The 25645-nt window shown below is 33.0% G+C and overlaps 1 protein-coding gene across 4 annotated transcripts in view; it reads right to left on the bottom strand.

The window, feature by feature from the left end:
- The window catches only part of DACH1 (dachshund family transcription factor 1), a 485618-nt gene that overhangs the window by 31951 nt on the left and 428022 nt on the right, over positions 1-25645 (bottom strand). For all 4 annotated transcript variants that reach the window (XM_007501431.3, XM_007501432.3, XM_007501433.3 and 1 more), the window contains 3 exons: positions 22884-23031; positions 17699-17842; positions 17121-17189 (listed from right to left, as the gene is read on the bottom strand). In XM_007501431.3, coding sequence (XP_007501493.1) covers positions 17121-17189; positions 17699-17842; positions 22884-23031 — 361 coding nt within the window. The remainder of the gene's footprint in view (positions 1-17120; positions 17190-17698; positions 17843-22883; positions 23032-25645) is intronic.

A 25645-nucleotide genomic window follows, 5' to 3' on the forward strand; every position in this document is an offset into this window, starting at 1 on the left:
TTAACTTGTATGTATGCAGCATAATGAGCCTTTGTGGAAATTATTAAAATTCAAAATGTCCATAATTTTTCCCAAGGTTTTTGTTTGTCTTGATTAACTGACATGATGTAGTTTTCGTAGCTCTTTGAAATAAGACATACCAGATTAATTCTTAAAGTTAAGGGAGTTATTTAAAAAACAAAACAAATGAACAAAAAACACAAGGTGAAGCCAAGATGGCAGATTAAAGTCAGGGATTCTCCTGTGCTCTCTCAAATTCCCTCCAAACAATTAAACACACACACACACACACACACACACACACACACACACACACACATGAAAATGAGTTATGGAACAGCAGAATAAACAAAAAGACAAGATAAAATATATTTACATTTCAAGACAACTTAGAAGTTTGAAAAGAAAGGTTTTTTTTTTAATAGGAGTGAGAGTGGGCAGGCAACATCCCACTAAGCCTGGAGAAGGCTCAGTTCTAGCAAGCTATAGGTGTTGGGTTGACCTAATTGGCAGCAGTGACTTCCAAAGCTCTAATTCAACAAAGATTAAGGGGACTGGAGAACTGGTCAGTAAGAGATTACTTGAGGACACTTTGTGGGCACTGGATGCAGGACTCTGTTGCCTTTCTCCTACAGAGATCTAGATTAAAGGTCACAGGTATAGTCCCAGAGTGAGGAAAACTAGCAAACTAGAGCTCACAAGGGCATTTTGACTCTAGTTATAGTTCCAAATCATAAAGAGTGCTTGTGGTCATTCACAGACCACAACACAGGACAGGAGAGCAATGACCATACCTTTCTTTAAATCATACCACCTAAAAACTATAAACCAAAAGGTCCCCAGAAATAGCTATGAAAATATAGCATAAATACTTGAAACTTGAGATAGTGTCCCTTCTATCATAAGAACAGAGATTGTCATTAACATGAAGTTAAAAAAAAAGTAGACTGGGAAAATGAGCAGACAACAAAAAAAGAATCTAACCATATATGGTTATTATGGTGACAGGGAAGATCAAAACATAAATTCAAAACAGGACAAGAAGGCCAAAACTGCTACATTCAAAGCCTTAAAGAAAGCTGTGAATTGGTATCAGACCTAAAGAGTATACATTGAAGAGTTTAAAAAATTTTTTTAATTAAATAAGAAACGTAGAGAAAATTTTTGGGAAAAGAAATGAGAATAATGTCAGAGAATCATTAAAAAGTCAACATCTTAGTAAAGGAAGTTTTAAAAATGGGAAAAGAATAAACTAAAAGCCCCAATTAAACATCAAATTAAAAATACCAAAAATCAAAGGAAAAATCAATAAAAGTGAGAGAAAGAAAATGAATGATCTAATATATAAAAGGAGGAGCTGTTTTTATTATATATTACACATTATATGTATATAATAAATCAGAGGTTTATTTTAATTTTTTAAAAGAAAGAAGAAACAACTCAGTATCAAAATTAAGAGAATAAATTCATCATCAATGAAGAGGAAATTAAAGCAATTATCAGAAGCTTGCCCCCCAAAATTATAAAGCAATATATCTTACTATATAAGAGAATTGATGAATGTTTATAAAAATATAAATTGCTGAGATTAAAATAAGAAAAAATAAAACAGTTAAATAACCACAACTAAGGAAATGAAATTGAACAAGACATTAATGAACTCCCTAAGAAAAAGTCCCTAGGACCAGTTGGATTTCCAAGTAAATGCTATAAAATATTTAAAGAACAATTAATTGTAATACTGTAGAAACCATTTTGGGGAGGAATTGGGGTGTCAAGATGGAGTCCTACCAAAGTACAGTTATGATGCAAATATGGTGCTGATACCTAAACTAGATAGAACAAAAATAGAGGAGGAAAAGCAATTTCCTAATAAATATTGACGCAAAGTTTTCAAATAAAATCTAGCAAAGAGATCACAGTACTACAACATAAGGATTATATACTATGACCCAATAGGTTTTATACCAGGAATGCAGGGTTTGTTCAATAATAGTAAAACTATCACTTTGATGATATCATTAGCAAAACCAATAAAAATCATATGGTTATCTCAGGACATGCAGAAAAAAGCTTTTGACAAAATACAACACTGATTCCTACTAAACCCATTAGAAAGCATGGGAAGTAATGAAACTTTCTTTTAAACTATAAAATAAAAAAAAAAGTAGGTACTACTGAAAACTATCCACAAGAATAGTCAATAAAGGGGATAAGTTAGAAGCCTTCCCCATAAGATCAGGAGTAAAGGAAAAATATCTATCAATGCTATTATTCAATATTGTTCTAGATTTAGCATTAAGAAAAGAAAAAAATGATGGAATTAGAATAGGGACTTAGGAAACAAAACTATCTTTCTTTGTAGATGATATGATAATATACTTGGAGAATTCCAGTGAATCCACTTTTTAAAAAGCTATTTGCTGTCTTAGGGTGCAGGTGGGTAGCTCAGTTGATTGAAAGCCAGACCCATAGATGGGAGGTCCTAGGTTCAAATCTGGCCTCAGACACTTCCCAGCTGTGTGACCCTGGGCAAGTCACTTGACCCCCATTGCCTAGCCCTTACAACTCTTCTGCCTTGGAGCCAATATACAGTATTGACTCCAAGATGAAAGGTAAGGGTTTCAAAAAAAAAACAAACAAACAAACAAAAAAAAACTATTTGAAACAATTACCTTTAGCAAACTTCCAGGATATAAAATAAACAAACATAAATCATAAATCATCATAATTTCTATATATTATTCACAAAATACAATAAGAGTTAAAAAAAGAGAAATTCCATTTATAAAAAATATAAACTACCTGATAATCTACTTGCCAAGATAAAACCATGAACTATATGAAACAATTATAAAACACATTTCACATAAAGTTGGATCTAACCAATTGAAAATGAATTAATTCCTCATGGATTATCCAAGAAAAATAATAGATATGAAAACTATACCTAAATTAGTTTACTTATTTAGCAATCAAAATATTCAAAATAATATTAATAGAGCTAAAAATAATAACAAAATTAATATAGAATAACAGGTCAAATATGTCAAGGGTATAGATGAAAAAAATATGAAGATGTTCTAATCATACAAGATCTCAAACTGCATTATAAAGTAATCAGAACAAACTGGTATTTGCTAAGAAAAAGAGTGTTGGATCAGTGCACTAGATTAAGTACACAGTACAAAATAGTAAATGACTATAGGATATAGCTTTGGGGGCAAGATCTCACTATGTGACAAGGAAATACAAAACAACTACAACAACAACAAGAAAACAATCAAGCAGAAAATAGGTATATATCAACATCTCACACTGTATGCCAAGATAAGGTCAGAATTGCTCCTTCATTTAGATCTTTAGGGTGATAGTATAAGCAAATAATGGGAGCATAAAATAGTTGACCAAACAATAGATAAAGAGCATTATGAAATATAAAATTGATGATTTGATTACATTAAATTAAAAAGGGCTTGCAGAAACAAAACTAATGCAACCAACATTAGGGGGGAAAGTACAAACTGGGGGGGGTATTAACAAGTTTTTGTAATAAACAACTTATTTATCAAAATTAAGTCAAATTTATAAGAATATATTCTCCAATTAAGAAATTGTCAAAGGATATGAATAGGAAGTTTTCAAAGAAATCAAAGCTTTCTATAGTTAGAACATAAAAAAAATGTTCTAATTCAATATTGATCAGAGAAATTCAGAAAACAACTCTGAGGCATCACCTCATACTTATAAGTTATAGCTAATATTATAGAAAAGAAGATGTGGAAAAGTTGGGACACTAATCCACTGTTTTTGGAGTTTTGAACTGATACAATCATTTTAGATAGCAATCTGGAACTCTGCCCAAAGGACTTTGAACCAATGCTAGGTCTATAGCTCAAAGAGATCAAAAAGAAAGAGAAATAGGGAAGGGACCTATATATATATATATATATATATGTATACATACATATATATATATATATATATATTTGTAGCAATTGTTTTTGTGGAGGCAAAGAACAAGAGGATGATCAATGATTTTGGAATGGTTAAAGAATTTGTGATATCAATCACAACAGAAGATACAAACAGTTCTATTTTAAATGTCTGATATTTTATATTTCTTTTATGTTCATTCCTTACTTCCTCATTTAGGGAAGAAAGATTATTTTCCTATAACCAAGAATTTTGGAAATATTTATCCAAATCATTCAACTCAATATTTATTAAGTGGCTACTATGTCCACTTTTAAAATTGATATTTCATTTTTTCCCAATTACATATAAATACAATTAACATTTATAGTTTTAACTACCAAATTCTCTCCCTCTTTCATTCCCTCCCACCTTTGGACCTCTTTGAGACAGTAAACAATAAGATTTATTTTATTTTATAGGTACAATTGTGTAAAACATTTTTCTGTATTAGTCACTTTGAAAACAAGATTTCAGAAAAATAGAAAATGAAATATCCTATTATGTATACTTAATAAAATGCTAGTTGAATTGTATACAAAAATAAAAATGAAACCATCCTTGTTCTCAAGGATCTTAAATTCTTCTAGCAATCAAGGAATAAGTTAATACAAATCAAGGGTAATAGATTACATTTGTTTTATCTCTTATTAAGCTAATTAATGCTTCATATTCAATGTAATTAAATTGAACAGTAGAATACTCTCCTAGTTCTTGAAGGTATTAACCAATTTGGTTAAAATTATCTCCTTTCCAGAATGAAATTTATATTCTAATAGGAGAACATCTACAAATGTAATACATAAGTGAATCGATAAAAATAAAGCCAAAAGGAAAGAAAAATCATTGGCTATGAGTAGTTCCAAATGTGGGTTTGGAGCTTCACAAAAAATTAAAGGTTAGAGAGGAATATTTGTGAATTTTCTACCTTGAGTTAATACCTAAATCTACAAAAGAGAATGAGATTGCCAAGGAAGGAAATGAACAGAGAGAAAATGGCTGTTGAATAACCTCAAGGAAAACATATTTTAAGAATCCAGGAGAATGAAAGGGACCCAGGAAAGTCTAAAAATGAGAGATTAGAAAGAGAAGAGAACAGGGCAAGCATCTCTGAAGCCCTCTAATAGAGGACAGAGATTCAGAAAATTGCATATGGTCAACAGTTGGAAATGATTCAGAGGGCAAGAATGATGACTATTTTTTTAAGTTACACTATTAAAAAATAGGTTACACTATTTAATGATTAGCAACTCAATAGTGGCTTTTGAGAAAGCATTTTATTAGTGATAGATATTTGTGATATTTTATTGGATGGAAGCCAGGTTATATGGATTCATGAATGAGGAAACAGAGACATGAGGTATATGTAAACATGAACAAGTTGATAGTGTAAAGGATGAGGGATGGGAGAGCAGGTAGACAGAGGAAGGCTTTCCTAAGCATTTAAAGAACTCATCATACATAGACTATTTAAATGGGCAAGTGCGAACAGAGAGGAAGAGATTTAAGAGCCATGGAAGGTGGTAATGGAAGTAGATACAGGACAACAAAGTATATAATCATTTTATAATCATTTATGTTTAAATGAGATACTTATGGGCAAAAGATTTATGCTAGCTAATGAGAATACAAATTAAAAATGAAAACCAAAACAATTGTTCTATCTTTGAAGGATCTTCCTCCTAATGGAAGAGACAATATACATTTAGCATACATTGAATAGGTATGTTTCAAATACATAGATTAAATGTAAGATAGCATTAGAGGGGAAGGCACTAATATCTGGGGTATGGGTGGGATGTAGGGAAAGGCCTCCTACAAGTTGAGATTTAAATGATTCCCAGAATTCTAAAAGGCAGAAGTGAGGAGAGAGAAACAAATTTCAAGTCTGGGTAAGAGTGAGTATGGATTTCTTTTGTATAGAATAGCAAGAAAGCCAATATGGCTTGACTGAACAGTGTGTGAAAGGCACTAATAGTTAAGAAATCTGGAATTTTAGGAAAGGGTCAGAATATGAGAGTTCTAAATGTTAAATGAAGAACATGCAATTTAATTATATGGCTAATTAGGAATCTGGAACTGATTGGGTAGCAGTGTTATGTTTAGGAAAGTTATTGTGATAACTACATAAAAAAAGAATTAGACTTAGGAAGGATTTAGGTACAAAAGAAAGTAGTTTAGTGGTTGTGAATGGAAATAAGGGGAGATGTGTTTTGAGACTAAAAATAGCAAGATTGAACAATTTTGTATTGAAGGGTAACTGAGTAATCAAGGATAGCCATGAGGTTGTAAACCAGAACAATAGAGGACAAGAGTGTCCTCAATAGTATCAGGAAGTTCATAAAGTATGAGTATGGTGAGTGTGGAGAGAAAGAAAAAGTTCTGTTTTGTCTATACTGGGTTTGAGATTTCTAAAGGACATATAGTTCAAATTTTTTAATAGATAGTATGTGATTTGAGAATTTAATTCAAGACGAATTAAGTCTTAAAATAGGAGATAAAAATCATAGGAACAAGATTCAGGTTCCACCAAAACAGTTGGAAAGGAGGAAATAATGGTTGATGATACACATAGAGGAGGGGAGTTGGAGGAGTTGCCTTTAAATATCTTCAACCTTCTCTGGAAAATGAGGGTAAATTCTTAGCTATAAAGAGTTAGAAGTGGGGATACATTTTGGTGATATATTTTCATCATCACCTAGCCTTTCTGCATTTTAGTTTTCTCATCTGTAAAATAAATTGGATAAGACTATTTCTAAGATTTCTTCCAGATCTACAATTCCAAGTCAAAGGAAAATTAATTTAGTAGCTTAATAAATTATGTGCATATTTTAAGGAGCTTTATATGCATTTCTATGTGTATCTGTAAATACACAGGAACCAGAAAGAATTAGATTTTTCATTTTAAATAGATCCAAAATAAAAGGCAATCCTTTTATGTTGTTTTGCTAGAAGAGTATTTGTTTTTCTATGATCTGAGATCAGTCAAAGAAAGAAGAAAAGCAAAACTTTGATTATGAGAATTGGACACAAAATAAAGAAAAAATATTTTCAAGGGCATTTTAAAATTGGCTTTTAAAATTAAGTACTTGTATTAGAGGTTTCCTAAGCAAAACCTATAGGTAATTCAAGTTATCAGTGCAACTTCATACTATTCACAATTACATGAATAATTATTCTTTGAAAGTATATATTTTTAAATCTAGAAAATTGCAAAAGAAAAAGCAATTTGTTAAGAAGGAATTTTTCTGCAATTATTTCATTTGAATTTTACAAAAGACAATGTAAAGAGTTTTTTATTCTTATTTTTCCCCTTCCCTTCCCCCATAGAGAATCCTAGTTTTATATAAATTGTTTAGGAAACATTTTAATTCACACAATACTGGATTCAAGTGGGTTTAATTCTATAACAATAAATATGTAACTAAACAAGTCACTTATAATCTATGAGCCTGTTTCCTTGGAAAAACAGTAATATTAATAGTCTCCATCTTTACCTGATAGAGATGTGAGGATCAAATGAAAACTATGAAGTTCCATGCAAATACTTGCATAAGATTACTTTTTCTTTTTGGCCTTTTAACTTATTCTTGCTTTGAATTTTTCAATTTATTGGCTTCTTTTAAAAACTCAATGAATACTATTATATGTAACCCATCCAATACGAATTATAGTAATGTCTATGAAGTTAATTTTTTACCTTTGAATGCCATGAGACTTTTAATAAATTTCAATAAATTGATAATTTTCCTTAGGATAACAACTTTATTAGTATATGACTTGTGGGAGATTTAACTATAAAGTAATAATTTTAAAAGTCACACACTGGTTATCCAAGGTAAAAATTTTTGCTTTTATAATTTGTTTGATTTTTAATAATGGGAGAAGGAAATTTACTCATAGAATGTTTCTACAGTGTTAGAAGGGTTTTAAAGGTCTTAAAAGAGTTCTCTCAACTAAAAATGATCATTCTCTCTTTAAATATTTCACAGTCATTTCCATTATTTTTATTTTCTAATTTTCATTATGTGTTCACTTTGCCCTCTCCCTTAATACTGTAAAAAGTTTAAGGTGAGGAACTATATCTGCGTTTTTCCTTATAACCAACTTAGTGCCCACCATAAAAGCATTTCATAAATATTCCTTAGAGAAATGGAGGAAACAGAGGTAGCAATGTTGAGGAGAGAGTCCCATAAGGAACACTAATAGGAAATACCTAGGTCTTGCAGGAGACTAAAATAGTAGATAAGAAAGAAGAAAGAAAAAATTGGGAGTGCCACTGATCACCTTTGTGGTAGGGGCAGAAAGGCATAATAATACTAACAGAGACAATGGGAAACTCCATGTTGAATGAATGTGCAATTCCAAAATATATATAGTTGTAAGAATATGTGACAAAAGAAAGAAGCTTCATTTTATTTATTTAAGGTTGTATAACCTATCCTCTGTGGACACAATACAAATTTGATCATTAGCTCTTGACAAGATCTACATGAACTGAGTTTAAGATATAATCAGAAAATCTTAAAGTAATAGAATGGGAAAAATAGGGAAAAAATAGACTTTAGTTGTCTGCCTTCTAGTAAATGACTTTAAATCCTCCAAGGGGAAGGAGTGTCTATTCTTTTTGAAGATCTACAACTTTCCTTGCTAGTCTATTCCAGGATTTTATTGACTCGAATAAAAAAGTTCACCCTAATGCCCAACTGAAATATCTCTACTTTAATTTCCTCTTGTTTGGTCTACCAAGGACAGAGAAAACAACTGCTCAGCATTTTCTTCATAAAAGTCCTTTTTATACTTAACCCTTCAGTTACTTGTCTTTAAAAATTAAAAAAAAAACAAAAGAAACTATACCTCATAAATTTGTTTTTCTCATAAAGTCTAATTTGTTTCACTTTAGACTGTTTCTTACCTTATATGGCTACTCTCCAAATTTTATAAACTCATTTTTAAGCACAATAACCAGTATCATATGCAATTTTCCAACAAAAGTCAAAATAATGTAGACTATGGCATGCTAGGAAGAACAACATCCAGTCCTTGAGTGCCATAGTCATTTAAACTCATCCCATTATAACCTTGATTGCCCTCACATTGCTATGTCATTGTTGATTGAAATAGCATTTGAGAGCTGTGATTGATTAAATGAACCAGACCTCAAAGGAACGCTATAAGATTCCCAGGAGTGAGATAATAATGTTATCTCTGTCCCTGCTTCATTCAGAGGAAGAATTTACCTGAAAGATTCTGAATTTTAGAGCTAGGAGCATCAAAACTCAAATAGCAGTATAAAATATGATAGAAAGCAAATACTTTCATCCTGTCTTGAAAAGTAAACTTTACTTGCTATTGTGTCACTTTTATAGACTCTTCAGTGATAGAGAGGGCACTACTATTTAGCAATCAGAAGGTCTTAGAGCTCAGGTGAGGCAAGAATACATACACGGTGAAGGATAAAATTGGCAGTCAGGATTTAGAATCTATTTATGCAAGATAAATTGATGCCTGTGATGCCCATTGTCCATCCAAAGAGCCCATGACGGGGATTATTCTACACCTTATGGGAACTATCCTTACTTTTGCCTCCCATTTCCTCTTAGAGAATGGTTCTGTCCTAGACAAGATCAATCTTTTAAGTGATACTCTCACTGTTCTTTCAAGGGAAGAAATGTAAGAAATGCATCTGAGATTTCAGTACAAAGGAGGAGGGTCTTAACAGCCAAAATACACTGGAGTTCCACTGACATGTCAATATTTGGTGGCAATGAAATGAAGATGTCCAGAAAAAGTTAAATAACTGCCATTCTGGGAGTTCATGGAATGGATTCGTTCATCAAATAACAGAGCACAGTAGATTATATTCTCAGCAATTTTCATATTCTCTGATCAGAAATTGACTTAAATGAGAGGAGGCCATCAAAGGCCATGTTAAGGAAGGTAAATACAGGAAAATTAATAATATAGGCAGGCAGAACATGGAGTTGGGGAAATCACACATCTGGCAAAAGTTACAATCATAAGTAGAAATAAGCCCTTAACTCTTGGGAGGAAATTTTTTGCACTCTGTAGAGTGTTATATGGACTGTGAAGTCTAGACTTCATAGGTCTGCAGGTAATTCCTAATCTTATAACTGGGATAGAATCAGTCAGTTGATAAGTATTTTTAAATTCAAGTATTTTTAAATTCCTTCTCTGAGTTAGGAGTGCAAAATCAAAAATGAAAGTCTTGGTTCTCAAGAAGTTTAGGCTTGATTTTTTTAAAAGGTAATCTAAATAGAATAAATACAAGATCATTGGGGAAAGGGAGATACGACTCCCTTGGGGGAACCAGGAAAGGCTTTATATAGAAGGCAGTGCTTGATCTATAAGGGGATTTGGAAGACACGAATATACAGGGAGTATATTCCAGAGAAGGAGCATAAAGAGTGAAAAGGAGTGTAGGCAGAGATGGGGATGAGGAGGACATGCTTGGCTGAACTGTAGAGTACATAGAGAATAACCTAGAAAGGTAGAAGTGGGTCAAGCTAGAGAGAGTTTTAAGTGTTCAGCAGATGAATTTTATTTGTTCTTAGAAATAAAATGATCCATGGATAATATTGGAGTTACTGAATCAAGGAGTGGAATGGTCAGACAAAATCACTTTGTTAAGATATGTAAAGAATTGATTTCATGGGTTTGGGGAGGAAAGCTAGATAGGTGCTCCTGAATTCAAATTTGCCCTCAGACAATTTCTAAGAAGGTAACCCTGAGCAATTCACTTAATTCCAATAGCCTAGCTTGCTCTTCTTCTGGCCATGAAAATGATACTTAATTTCAATTCTAAAACAGAAGGTAAGGGTCTTTAAAAATGGATTGAGGAAAGGGTGATGAGGTAGAAAAAAAGTGCTAGAACCATCTGATATAAGATCTAATCCTGTGATGCTATAATATCTCATCCAGTATTTATGATGATAGATCAATCTTGTTCCTACTAAACTTTATCATATTTTAAAAGATCCCTTTCCCCAATGTTTAGGAGTCACTTGGAATCTTATTCTTGTCTTCCAGAATATTAGCAACCATACTTATTTTGGTATAACTTACAAATTGTATGAGATGTTCAATATCAAGTTATCAAAATTTGGCACCTTAAGCCCATACTTAAAAAAAAAAGAGGCACCCAAAAGAAGAATATTGAGTAGGAGTTATGTGCTTTATTTAATTCCACAGAGAATAAAATATTATATGTTCACATTCCTTTTAAGATTATGGGATATGGAAAAATGAAATTAAGATTCAAGATGACAAAATGAGGGGAAATAGAATAGAAAAGCTTAAAGTAAGAATGTAAAACAATATAAAAATAAAACCTGAAACGAAAGGGAATTTTTTCTATTGATAACTATAGAATAGATTATGTTTTGATTTTGACTTTTCCTAGTATACCTACTCCACAACTTCAGAATAAACTTTAAAGTATTAAAAATTTTTGTTTATTCCAAATAATAATCCACATATGTGTAGACCTGTGGAAAAGGACTAAAAGTTTAGTTATTTGCATCCATAGTGCCACTTTTTTCATTCTAATATCATGTTTTTTGAATGTCCAAAAATTATTTAAGGAAAAAATAAAAGAGTTGAATATTTTTTTAGGTAAATTCCATTTCTTTGCTTACTATCGATATGACCTTGGGCAAGTCATATAACTTCCTTAAGCATTAGACTCCTCATTTGTCAAATGAGAACTGAATTAAACAATTCCTGATACTCCTTCTGACTGTGGATCTATGATTCTAAGGTGAATAACTCATTGTATGTTAACACTTTCCTCTACTTAATATCACTCAAGATGGTCCCATTAACATTTGCATTAGTTATTAGATTCTAAGTATCCATTTAAAAATCACATTTGATAAATGTCATCAGTAAGCCATTTTTGTAGTATATGACCACAAACTAATTTATATGAGTAAATTCAGTAGATTATTTATAGAATAATTTCTCAGGAATAATTTAGGGTGTTTTCCTTCTCACTTGCAGCTTATCATCACTCTTCTAGGTTCCTCTCCTCACCTCTTTAGTGCTCCAGAAATGGTGTTACTTAATGCCAATGAGGCACTACTTAGTCTAACCCTAGGTGCTCGTTTGGGGGTAATTACTTGGCACCAGAGCAGTATTTAAGTGGCTGACTGCTAGATGACTAACTCCAGGGCCAGAAATGGCATTCACTCATGCCAAAGTGTTAAAAATAAATAAATACATGACAAACACAAAGATTTACTAATTTGCTTTGTCTTTCCCAATTAAATTGAGTTTATTTTGGAAGAGAGAATAATTTCAGTTATGGTTGGATTGGGAGTGAGGGAGAATACAAAGAAAGATCATAACACCTGGGCTTGGGGAGGCTGGGAGATGGGGAGGGCAGAGAAGTGGGCTATTTTTGTAGCATTCCTGACAGTATTATCAAGCAGCAGGTGCTCAGCAAGTCTCACGACTCCCCAAATACATGACACAGCCTATTTTACAAATTAGTAATGGCAATAACCTGGTCTACTCTGCTTCTCCCAAATTTCTCTTTAGATTCCATATTCAGCTACATGTTTTTTTTTTATTTTTCATTTGATAGTCATTTTTTGTTCTGCATTTTTGTTTTCAGATGACCTAATTTTGCCTAACACAGAAAGCTTCTTTAGGATTATATAGAGGAAGTGTATCCTGAGGAAGTATGGAAGAGAGGAAAGATCAGCCCTAAAGAGGGATGATGGAATGGGGTGTGGTTAATCCACAGCAGTATGAACTGATCATAATTTAAACATCTATAGCATTTTCAGTGCTTTTATTAAACAAACACTAAAGGAATGAGGTAAATAGGGTAATTTTTCATTTCTTCCCATTTCACAGATGAGAAAACAGATTCAGAGTTTAAATAACTTACCTTTGAGCACACAGCTAGTAAATATCCTAATCAGAATTCAAATTCAGGAACCCTGACTATTGTTCCAGTGTTCTTTTTATGATACCAGGTTGACTCTCACTTTAAAAATCATGTACAAATCTAGAGGGGGATTTTGAGTGGCAGAATCAACAGAAAGAACAAATAAAACACCCCGAAATATGGTATGAAGTCATATTGTAACCCTATCTTGATCAGAATATTTGTGGAAAATTTCATTAAGCACTAGTTACCACATTTAAGAAGGAGTTAGAACAAAAGAAGTGTGGTTAGAAGTCATTAATCTTCTAAATGGCCTCCCTCTCCAATTCTTGAGTTCAGGGAATATTACATTTTATTTTGAATTCCAAAAACCTAGCATATAGTAGTCTACTTAATGCTGATTCAAATTATGGTCAGTACATACTGCTGTGGATTAATTATAGCCCGTTCCCTCATCCCTCTTTAGTGCTAACCTTTCTTCTCTCTAATCCAACTTTAATGCAGTTGCCACATTAAAGAAGCTGAGCAATCCAAAGGATGAAGTCCTGGACTTGAAGTCAGGGAGATCTGAGCTCAAATCTGGCCTCAGACACTCAATACTTGACCCAGATAAACCACTCAATTTTTTTTTTTCCTATAGAATGGGGATAAAAATACCATCTACCTCCCAGGATTATTGTGAAGGTCAAGTGAGATAATATTTTAAAGCATAGTTCCTAGTATATAGTAGGCACTTAATAAGTGCTTCTTACATCTTTCTTAAGGCAATGTGTGACCATATGACTTGCTACTAAAAAAACTTCAAAGTCTCCTCATTGATCTTAGAATTAGTGATGGTAATGTAAATTTATATAATATATACTATAAGCCAGAAATCATGCTAGTTAAAATATTATATCATTTGATTCTCACAACAGCCCTGAGAGGTAGATGCTATTATCCACTTTTTATAGAGGAGGAAATTTAGTCAAGAGGAGATGAAATGGCTTTCCCAGAGTCACCCAACTAGTGTCTAAGCCTAAACTTGAATGAAGGTCTTTCTGAATGCAGGTCTAATGCTCTGTCAACTACATAATCAAAACCCACATCAAGTCTGGCATTTAAGAACCTGACATTTTAGCCTCATTTCATATCACTCCCCTTCTTATAGTCAATTCAATAAGACATCTAACCCATCTGTTGATTTATATAAGCCATTACTCAATTCTTTGAATATATTCCTCACCAGCTTCATTTTTCAGAATTTTTATCTCTTCAAGACTCATCTTAGATGACCCTTCTTATTTTGTCTTCCCTGATTTCCTCAAATATATTTTTCCCTCTGAACTCACACTTCCCCAGAACTTTTGGTTCAAATCCTTTTGATTTGTGTATGGCATATCCTCTCCAACAGAATGTAACCCCCTTGGGAAGGATTATTTCCATTTTTTTTGTCTTATCACAGTACCTATTCTGCACCATACAAGATAGGTTCTAAATGAATAGTTGTTTTGTTAGTTAAAAATAAAAGTAAATATGATTTGGGGTAGAGAAGAGATATGAAAAATGTAATGTTGTCTTCAAATATCTGAATGATAATAAGGTAGAATAAAGATTAGATACATTCCATATGGCCCCAAAGGACTTAGAAATCATGAGCTGATGCTAATATAATTATAAATTACATAATAATTAAAGCTTTTTAAATGTGAAGTGAGATGCTTCTGGACATCATGAGTTCCTCAACACTACACATACATCTATACACTACATATAGTGTATATGACTATGTATATATGATCTGATAAGACAAAGGTAAAAAACTTCTGCTTTAAAGTCTGATTTACTATTTGCTAAAGATATTATAGGATCATCTAATATTTTATTGATGGTTTGTGTTTTGCTAGAAGACTTTAAGGTCCCTTCCAAATTTAAGACTATAATTCTATAGGATTTGTTTTTTTAGTCATCTAATTTTAGGGTAATATCTAAATGGGTTGGGATTTACTAGAATATACTGTTGTGAATTTGGGGTCAACTACTGTGACTAAAGAGCTTTCCCACCATAGAGAACATTTCACTGATATATAATTGGGAGAAATCTGTACTTGGTTACTAAAACATGGTTTTATCCATACAGAGCAAATATAGGTCTTAGGTTACATGCAGTATTTAAAAAATTTGAATGTTGTCATTGGGCATATGAATTGAGAATAGAAGCTGGGTTAGTCTTATAATGAGAGGAATGGATAAGAAATAGATAGTTTGAGCGCTTTTTTAGTATTTGCAAAATATTGAAAAACCAGAGACCTTTACTGTATTGAAGATATGAATAAGATTCAAAAAGAATCAGAGGAATGAATACCAATAGCAAAGAAATCATGACTAAATTTCTGTCTTTGTATTTCCCAGTGTTTAACGTGCTTTCTGGTACACGAATAGTGAACGATTGATTAACTAGTTGTATATTGGTCAAAATATCCAAACACTTGCTTTACTATAAAACAAACATAACTAACAAAAATAACTGTAGTCAATAATTTAAAAAATGGTGCTCATGTAACTCACTGAATAAATGCTTCTAGAATTATAGATAAAGACAATGTTCTCCTCTACATAGTGGGGAATATGTGCTTTTGTGTCTTCCCTCCTATCTACCTACTTTCTCCAATTTGTGTGCCTCTGCCCAGAGGAATTGAGAATGTGATGTCAGAACCTAACAACAACCCTCTTCAATGTGTAGGGCTAAGAACTGGGAGGATCCCCATCAGCAAAGAAGTATGCGGTGAGAAATGAAATGTACCAAGAGAAAGCTATGCATAAGAGTTAATATGCTCTCTAGACCTTCTCCCAATCCACTTAACATAGTAGACTTGGTAGGAGCTGTAAGTGGAGTAACTTGTCTTTGCTTCTAAAAATTCTGAATATACGAGGAAGGTAAAGCCCTTTCAGTAGTGATTTATGTATATCTTTTTATTGTACGATTATTCAGATAGTTTCTGATGAAGAGGGAATGTAGGCTTCATGAGTGTTCACTTATTACAAAGGTATTTACAAAAGTTTAGAAAAGTCACGCAATGCACTTGCTATGAAGATCAAATGAGATAAAGTACTAGAAAGTGATCTTCCTGCTGTAAATAGCCACAAAAAGATAAAGTATGATGACTGCTATATCAGTTCCTGGAGAACTAAAAATGACACAAGTAGCATAAACATAAATATAACAAAATCTTTATGTGCTAATCATTATTGTTCCCTACATTTCTACTTAACTTTTTTTGCAAACGCAGTACTATACATGGGCATATCATCCTTCCAGTATGCCAGTGGTAGCATTTTTGGAGCCAGAAAATATGATTAAATAACACAAAAAGGGTGTCAAATGATACCCTAAAAATGATTGAGTTTAAAATGCAAAATAAAAGCAATTGAGAGCGATTATAGTAGTTAATCATTTAAGGCTTTCTTTTGAAGAATGCACCTTCATTTAAAATTGAAAACAAATGCTATTTTTGCTGTTTAGTATTCATGCTGGTAGATTTGGTTTATTGGCTAGAGTAGACATTAGAGTATACATGCTACCTTCAGAATTTGTTCTTTACTAATAGTGTGGTCTCTGCAATATACATGTTTAGCTCTTCTGAGTGGGTACTACAGCTCCCTTTGGTGTTCTATATATAAATTTGCTCAGCAGATTTGTGTTATTAAAATGTAAATAATGGTATATAGAACATTTGGCAAATGAAAAAACCAAGTGGGGAATAAACAATCATATTTATTGTTAACATTTGGGCTAGTTTATTGAAACACACCTTGCAGTAACTGTCACTGAAATGATTAGTTATAAAGTTTAAATTTTGAGAATTGCCTATTTGGGCAAGCTATGATTTTATTTGTAGAGTTATGATATTCACTACTGAAGTATGAGATAGAAAATCTTCCCACTACCAAACCAACTCTATGCATTAAATAAAATGCCTTTACTGTGCCCAAGATTTAATCATACATTGTTTAGAATTAATTATTCCATTTTAATTGCATTGTATAAACAGAAATGACCTGTTAATTTAAAGGAAATCTATCAGCACAAAATGAATTCAGTCGTATAAACAAGCAAGATGAACTTGACCTTGTTTGAACTTGTTTTGATGTGGCCCAGATGGTAGGCTACATGCTTGAATAGCAGGCTAAAGCGGAGGAAAAACTCATATAGCAAGATCTAGATTTATAGCCTTTTGCAAATTCCTACCTTGTATTGTCCTTTCAGCATCTGTTCTGCCCCCGCTGCGGTCAGCTTCTATCTCTGGGGTCAGAGAGTCTAAAAGCAGAGAAAGGTAAGACTGACATATTTCATTTGATTCCTTTGGTCCTTTTTACTACCTGTTACTCCTGTCCTGAATTACAATACAATCAACCTTTGTCATTTAAAAAAAATGTTGAACACTGACTGGAGGTCATGACAATTTTAGGAAGATTTAGAAAGATTAATGAGCAATGAAAGATGGCTCTTAAGCAGAGAGGTGGGGGGAAATGAGTTCTCAGGCTAATAACTTAGCATGTTTTTTGTCAGTGTGTTAAGCAGCTGAGCAATATTTGCTCACAGATCTGGAGGGGAAATAAGAAAAAAGAAGTAGAAATCTATGGAAAAAAAGAGAGAAATAAAGGGTTTTTTTGCCCCCTAACATATACCTTCTCCAGTGACAAGTCATCTAGTAGAGATTAATGGAACATATAAAACAGAAAAATGCAAATGCACAGAATAATTTTTAAATCATTTTCTTACATTTCAAAAGGACAATCAATGTCAAGCAAAATATGACTTCTCACCATTTAAGACCCTGAGACTGTCCGTGGATGCTGCCTGTTTTAGGGTCTGTTCTGCTTGTTCTCGCCGTTTAGTCTCAAATTCAAGCGCTTCCTGCAATTTCCTCTTTGCCTTTTTCTCCTTCTTTAGGCGCTTTTGAACTATTGCTGTAAAAGATAGCATGTTGTTAACCAAAGGCATTGTATTTGCCCATTTCCCTTAGATATGACGGGTTGTGTCAACACACAGAAAGTGAACTAGGCTGAGATAAGTGCTTGGATAATTCAGGTTCAAAACACATTTCTTCAAAATACTAAAATTAAGCAGAGTATTACTATGCTAGGTCTTTTTTTTTTTTCCAGAATAATCCATGACTTTTCCATTTCACTTTTAATGTGTAGAATTAGCTTTGCTGAAAAGAAAGCTTAAAAGAGTTTTTGGTAGAAAGAAATCTTATTAAATATAATCAGCAGCTATATTGCTTGTTCCTTGGCTCATCTGTCAGAAGGGTACACCTGCACAGGTAAATCCTTATAAGTTACACCGAGCTCCTTGAAAGAGGCGAATAGAGAATTTTGTGGGATGGGTTTTCTTTTCTCTGCAAAGAGTCTTGTTGTACCCCAAAGAACTGGAATAGGAAAATTTCTATAATACCAGTTTGTAATTTTAAATGCCTTAGTAAACATGCATTAAAGAACCAAAAAAAAATGATTCTTCAGAAATATGTTTATAATATCAAGAGAAATTACTTTCTTGAGGATATTTTATTGTTGCCTTAAAGATAGTGATCCTTCCTGAACACCGAATTTGCACATGCTTCAATACAGTCTAACAAAATGTATAATTTTATTTTGTGGAAGTCTAATGCAAGAGAATTTGCAAACTTTACAATTAATATCATGAGCTCCTATTTAAAGCCGACATGAATAAGTATTAAAGCAATGTTCATGCTTCTCCCTAACCTCCCACCCCCACTCTCCACCCCAGCTGGGACTTTAATTTTATCCGAGAATTTAATGTGTCATCATTAAATAGTAATGAATCAATGTTCTTCAAGAAGTGTGCATTAAATGTACTTTCAGTATGATGATTATTTTAATTTTTACAGTGCAAGTACATGGCAAATAATCTTAACAAATGAGAAGCAAGCATGTGTTTCTCTTTGAATTAAAATTTTATCATGGCTGACATATTGTGAATGTGACTATGACAAGCAGAGCCAGAATGAGCAAAGCCTCACTATGTAGCTATCCACAGAAGAGACATAATCCCAATTTTACTACTTGATCAGACTGCACAGCAGTAGGACGCATTAATTAGAGGATATGCAGATGGGAGGGGAAGAGGGTATTTAAGACAAAAGAAAATTTTACAGTTATTGTTCAACTCTAGTTATCTAAAAGGATGCAACTGATATCTGAAATTTTCGTATGACTAAATTTCCAGATCGTAGAATTAGGGGAATGATAAAAAGAAAACCAAGATTTAGCTAGACAAAATGCTTGGTAATTTCATTTTAGAGAAGTACAAATGTTTTAGATTTTTCTGGACTTATTAGTTGATGGAAGTATATATGTAAAAACATCTGTCTTTCTGATATGAAGAATGACAACTGCCATCACATTACTGTATACAATGTAAATAAGTTTAATCCTCTATTCAACATTATCCTATTTAAAAAATCATTTAGTTAAGATAGTGAAGATATCAACTGCCTACATATTCCTTTTGTCACTTAAGACTTATCTAAGGAAATCAGTTTGTATCAAGTTCTTCATCAAATGAAATGTATAAACAGCAAAAATTCTGATTTCTAACTGATTCTTGAGCTAATAAGGACAAAAGACTTGAATGAAACAAATAAGTTTGTCAAGTTGGTAAGCATTTGTAAGTCACAATCTCCAATGCCAACTGTTGCCCAACCCTCAAATTCCTGTTGCCTAAAGCTCATAAAAAAGGGAAATTACTTTAAAAATAATTCATCTGGAAGTAACAATCCTAATGAAATTATTGTCAACAGTCTCAAAAAGTAGTCATACTACTGACCATTCACCAATTGAATCAAATGGGATAGTCATAGCTACATTTCTGGGTAATGAGACATTTTCAACAGACATATTACTAATAAATAATCATTGCTAGTTATTACCTTCAATTTATTGTTTCACAATTAATTAAATCATAGATGTGTGGAGTGATATGTGATTGTTTTGCCCTCTAGTGGTTAGAGGAATTTAACATGATATAAATACTAGAATGAGCCAAGAACATTTTGAAATTCTCTCCAGTGACTTCTTCTTTTAGGTCTAAATAGCTTGTATTTGAGTTCCTATAAAAATAAATTTCTTCTAATAAAAGTGGAGCTTTAATCAGAGGCAGCACCATAGATAGGATTCTATTATAAAATGCTTCTGTCCCATAACTTCAATTGAGCTTTCTACATTTGTCTTTTATCTTAATAGCACTTCACATCTCAAAATAAAATGTCATAGCATGCTTACTTCATAGTGCTTCTGTCTAAATGGGCTCATTTCTTTTTAAAAATATGATATATCTCATGGAATCAGAAAGTCTCAAAGTTGGAAAAGCATCAGATGATCCCCAGTCCATTCATTCCGTGTTTGAATATATCCAATGAGGGAGAACTCACTACCTCCTGAAGTAGACCTTTACATTTTCAGATACCTCTATTAGGAAAATTTTCCACAGACACCTCCAACTCCCCAATTTTCCCTCCCTGAAGTTTCTACCCATTGAACTAATTATCTTCCTGGTGGTAAGGCAGAACAAAGCAAATCCCTTTTCTCCATGCACGTTTGAGTCTTCCATTTTCCATGATAGTCAAAATAAATCCCAAGTCCTTTAAACAAATCTCTTTTGATAGAACTTCAACACAGTTTGCTATCATAGCTGATATTCTCCAGCTTAACATTGGCCTTCTTGAAATGTAGCTCTCAGAAATGAACATCATGTTCTAGATGTGGTCTGATCAGGACTGCACACCATTGGGACATAATCTGTGTAATCTCATGTATTACCATGGTTCTCAGAGAAGGCTAAGTAAGATGGCATTAGCTTTTTTTTTTTCCTCCAATATAACAACCCACTGGCTTATACTGAATTTTCAAAATACTGCAAAATACTTTTCTGATTCAGATAAACTGTTACATAGCCATGCCTTTCGCATCTAGTACGTGAAATGTTCATTTCCTTAAAAAAGTATAAAATTTTGCCTAGCCCTTACCACTCTTCTGCCTTGGAGCCAATACACAGTATTGACTCCAAGACAGAAGGTAAGGGATTAAAAAAAAGTATAAAATTTTATGTTTATTACTATTAAATTTCATATTATTGAGTGAAGACCAGTTGAAAGCAAGCAATAAATGCTTGCCAAGGTAGGTTTAGAACCTGACTCAAATATCCAACACATTAACTTATCTCTCCTAGCAAATTTGATTAGGCTCTCTATGCTTTTATTCCAGTCATTAATACTCCCTCCAAAAAATGTTAAACTCCAAAGGCAGATATCCTAGGCATGTCTCTACAGACTTCTTTTCAGTTGAACATCAAATTATGAATCAGGAAAATCAGTTTTTAATACATTGAAATAATCATCTTAAATGCATCTCTCTTTCTGATCCATGGAATTAGCCCCTATTTAGAAGACTTTTCTTTTTATTACATCATCAACTTAAATGAATTTTTTGTACCCTCCTTTCATCCCTCCTTGTTCTGCTTCTTAGGGTCAGACAGAAATCTAATCCCTCTTCTGTATGATATTGTTCAAATACTCAAAAATAGTTATCAAGTCTCTCAAACTGTCTAACCCCAGCTAGACACCCCCCATGTCTTTCAAATAAGCCTCATGTAATATGTAATAGAAATATTTCACTCTTCTGCTTGGCCTGCTCAGTACATTCTGTGGTTTTTCAATGTCCTTCTTAAACTGTTGTGTTCAAAACTAAATAAAATACTCCAGAGGTGTGTCCTGAACAGTATGGAACAGAGCATGAACATCACTGCCTTATTCCTGAAAGTTATGCTTCTCTTATTCCAGGTCAGCATCTCCTTTTCTGGTTGTCATATCCACCTGTTAACTCCTATTATGAATTCATTAGAAAAACCCCAAACTATTTTCTTTAAGCAAATCACTGTCTCACCCATTTTAGATTTGTGCAGTTGATATTTTGAATATAGGTGTAAAACTTTATGTTTATCTTTAGTAAATTTGCCCTTTTAGATTCAGTTCTGTTGAAAGGTCATGAAGAACAAAGGGGGCATTGCTTTTGAATTCACAATGTAAAACACTAATAATTACATTAAAATGACATTTTAATGCCATATAGACACATTTTGCCAATATTTCAAAGATCCATGATTTCTTTCATAGGATATTCGGAGCTGCAGACTATAATGCATTTCTAAACCTAAAAGATAAATTGTAGTTGCCTTAGATTGAGAGAGCTTTAGTGACTTGTCCATGATTATATAGCTCTAAGTATCAGAGGCAGGATTTGAATGCAGGTATTCTGGATTCTAAGGTCTATACTGCATCTACTACATCAATATGCCTCGAGGATCTAGGTGCACTTTGTAATGAATTAAAATCAAAACCTTAGGATGATCCTCAATCACGTTAAATAATGCACTAAGGAGCTCGATGAGCTCCAGCTAGAAATGTGTTCTTGACCTTGGAAGGCTGAAGAGGAGGCATACAGATAAAGAATAGGTGCTCTCTTACTTTTGGCCTCTTTTTGAGAAAATTCACCAGGTTTCCATTTCAATTGATAAATATCTTGGAGAATCTGTTTTGCTTGAGTTGACAGTAATTTTTGGCTTTAAATATTTAACTCTTTAAATTTTTCAAAAGAGAATGCAGACTGAATGGAAAGTTATTCTTCACGGTTGTCATATTATCAGAGCTCATTCTTATATCAAACAGTGTGAATCAGTAAAACAGGATAAGCAATCAGAGTTACATGATTAATGAGACAATTCAGAGATATTAACACCCTGTGATGGGGACTAAGGAGAAATCATGTAGTTTGGAGATCAAAACAGTAGGCTGAAAAAATAGAAGGAGCCTATAGTTCAAATGCTCCTGTAAAATAGTGTTAATAACAGACACAATTGGGAAGAATGCAGTAGTAACTCTCTGTCAGACATTTGAAATAAATGTACAAGGGATGTTTGGCACCTCGGCCATACCTCTATTCTTCTGTTCCATAGCCAGCTGCTTTTCAAGAGTTTCTCTTAGTTCTCGTTCCCTTAAGAAATCCATCTTCAGCTCTGTTTTTTCCAGTTGGACTTGTTTCTCTTGAGCTCTGGCATTGTCTATGGCGACCTTCAAGAGCCCCTGTTTAAAGGTAAAATCAATCACTCTAATGTTGAGCTGCAGAGTCAGTTTCTTTCATTTCATAAAGTGTTTTACCTGGAAACAACCATGCTAATTAATACCTTTCATTGACATTACACTCTGGGCATCCACTGGGGCAGGGAATGTTGGAAAATATACTCTCACTGAAAAACAAGCCTTGCAGCAATCATTAACACATTTTACCAGAACAAACTTTGAGGTGTCACAGGTACAGCTGCTTCCACTCACTCAGGATTTCTAGATCAGAAATGTCAATGAAAGTATTTCTTAAGTTTAAACATTAAGAGGCATGCCTTGGGAATCATTTATTAGAGTATTATGGTGCTCTACTAAAATGAAAAGATAAAACACTAAATTTGGTAGATGAAATATTGAGCATCTATTCAAATATAATAAGAATGATAACCTGGAATTTATGCAGTGCACTGGGGCTTGCAAGTCGCTTTGCATTTGTTACCATCCATAAGAATTAGGCAGAAATCAGTTACCTAAATACAGAGCAATTTTTAAATAGAAATAAAATAAAGCTATATTCAAAGATCTAGGGAATACTTTGAGTAGTCATTTTAAGTTGTGGATTGCTTTTTTGGAGGTGGGTCTTATAAGATGCTTATCTATACAGAATTTAAGAGGCACTTAAAGAGGAAGTTGAATGTCCAGTTTTGTAGCTTTAAGGGCATAGCTTAAATGATTGCACTACAATTTTTAAGGGGAGAACTGCTTTGTAAGTCCTGAAAGTAAACATTTTCATCACTAGACAGTAAAGTTTAATTAAAAGAATACTGAACTTCAGATTAGAGTGCTTCATTGTTTGTTTGTTTGTTTTTTTTATCACTTCTTCATCCAAAAAGTAAAAAAAAAAAAAGGTGCCTCTTCATCTTAGAGGCTCATTTTAGCTCTCAAATCTTAGGATATGATGACTTCCAATTTTTTTTCATTCTCTGAGGCTAAATATATTAAAAACTTCAACAATGAATTGAAATAATAATTTCTGTACTATGCAAACAGCCAACAAATGTAGGGCTAGACTGATTCCATTTCCTATATTGTGATTAGGATGAAGTGTACTTTCCGTCAAAGTCAAAACTAAAGAAGGGAAGTTCTGATTCAAAGTAAAATGATTCCCCTTTCTTTCAAGCTAAGGAAGCTGGAAGATTGATTTGCCTGTCTGTGAAGCTATCATGGGACATATAAACTTTGTGTTTCTTGTATATCCAACTTTTATGCCACTTTAATTTTTTTAAGCCCAGAGAAATCATTTGATATGAACAATGCCCAATTCATGAACTTTCCACAGTAAAAGGTGGAAAAATGATTCTGTCATAAAACAGATTGGAAAAGGGTTTATCTGCTGCATTTAGCCCTTCTCCTAATCCATCATATTTTAACTATAAAAGCTGGATGCTAATATTGCCATCTTTACTTAATTCAGCAACATTCAAATATATGTTTCTTCTTCATCGAGAACAAACAATTAGTAACAAATGAAAGATATCATTACATCAAGTGCCCTTTTAGATCACCCCAATTAAAACTTTAGTTTAGCTGTATTTTAATTCTAAGATACCAAATTCTAATTTTCTGCTCTGATTGCTCTTGTTGACTTATCTTTGAAAGATGTACTCTCTGTGCAATGTCTAGAGATTATTTAGCAAGATGCCAATGTTGGCACCACTTAATGTGTTGATTGGTTATATTATCAGTAGCTGTTTAAAATAAATTACTATTAAACTATTATTGTCCTTGGCTGACAAAACACAATATTTTGGTGTTCTTTAAATATAAAACAATCATTATGAATAAACATGGGGAATGATGTGAAACTGCAACACTGATTTGTGTAATTTTATATTACATATCATTGTAAAGTACAAAGTTGTTAAAAGCATATCGCATCTTGAAGCTATTTCCTTTTGTTACGTTTCTGCTAATGTAGCTAATGGTAATCCATTACCTATTCCTGCTGATTATGTCTGAAAAATATTAGCTTTTAGGATACAAGACCCTCTAGGGACTCCTTATAAGCTATATAAAATTAAGTTTCATTTTTAGATGTTAAATCAGTGCACATCAGTAGGAGTCCGATGTGAACAAAAATCTGCAGTAGAGCCAAGCTGATGCATATGCAAAGGGGTGTTATTGCCAGTGACAGACCTACTGCAAAAAATACTGAAAACTGATTGAATTGTAAGCTATTTTCAATGCAGCAGGGTGCTGGGAAAGCAATACTGAGTACTATTCATGACATCTACAAATCGTTAGGACATTTTTTAGCCATCAGTGATAATAGTAATTTCAGATCTGTATATACTCCTGTATATTCTCCAGGTAGATCATGTGCAAAAAGATCACACTAAATGCTAGGTCTTATTTGGCCAGGCAGTGTCTAATCCTCTAGCTGGATATTAAGTCAATATGCTGCCAATGACAATGGGAAATACAGCACAAAGTAGGATGTTAACAAAGCGGATATATCTCCCACAAGGGGAGGTAAGTTCTGGTGATTTGGAAGTTACATAATGATAATTATGCTGAAAATCCACATTCTTGATTTGTTTTTAATATAGTTTATGGCAGAGTGATAGGAAGAGAG

Source organism: Monodelphis domestica, chromosome 8 (assembly GCF_027887165.1).
Source record: "Monodelphis domestica isolate mMonDom1 chromosome 8, mMonDom1.pri, whole genome shotgun sequence".
NCBI lineage: Eukaryota > Metazoa > Chordata > Mammalia > Didelphimorphia > Didelphidae > Monodelphis > Monodelphis domestica.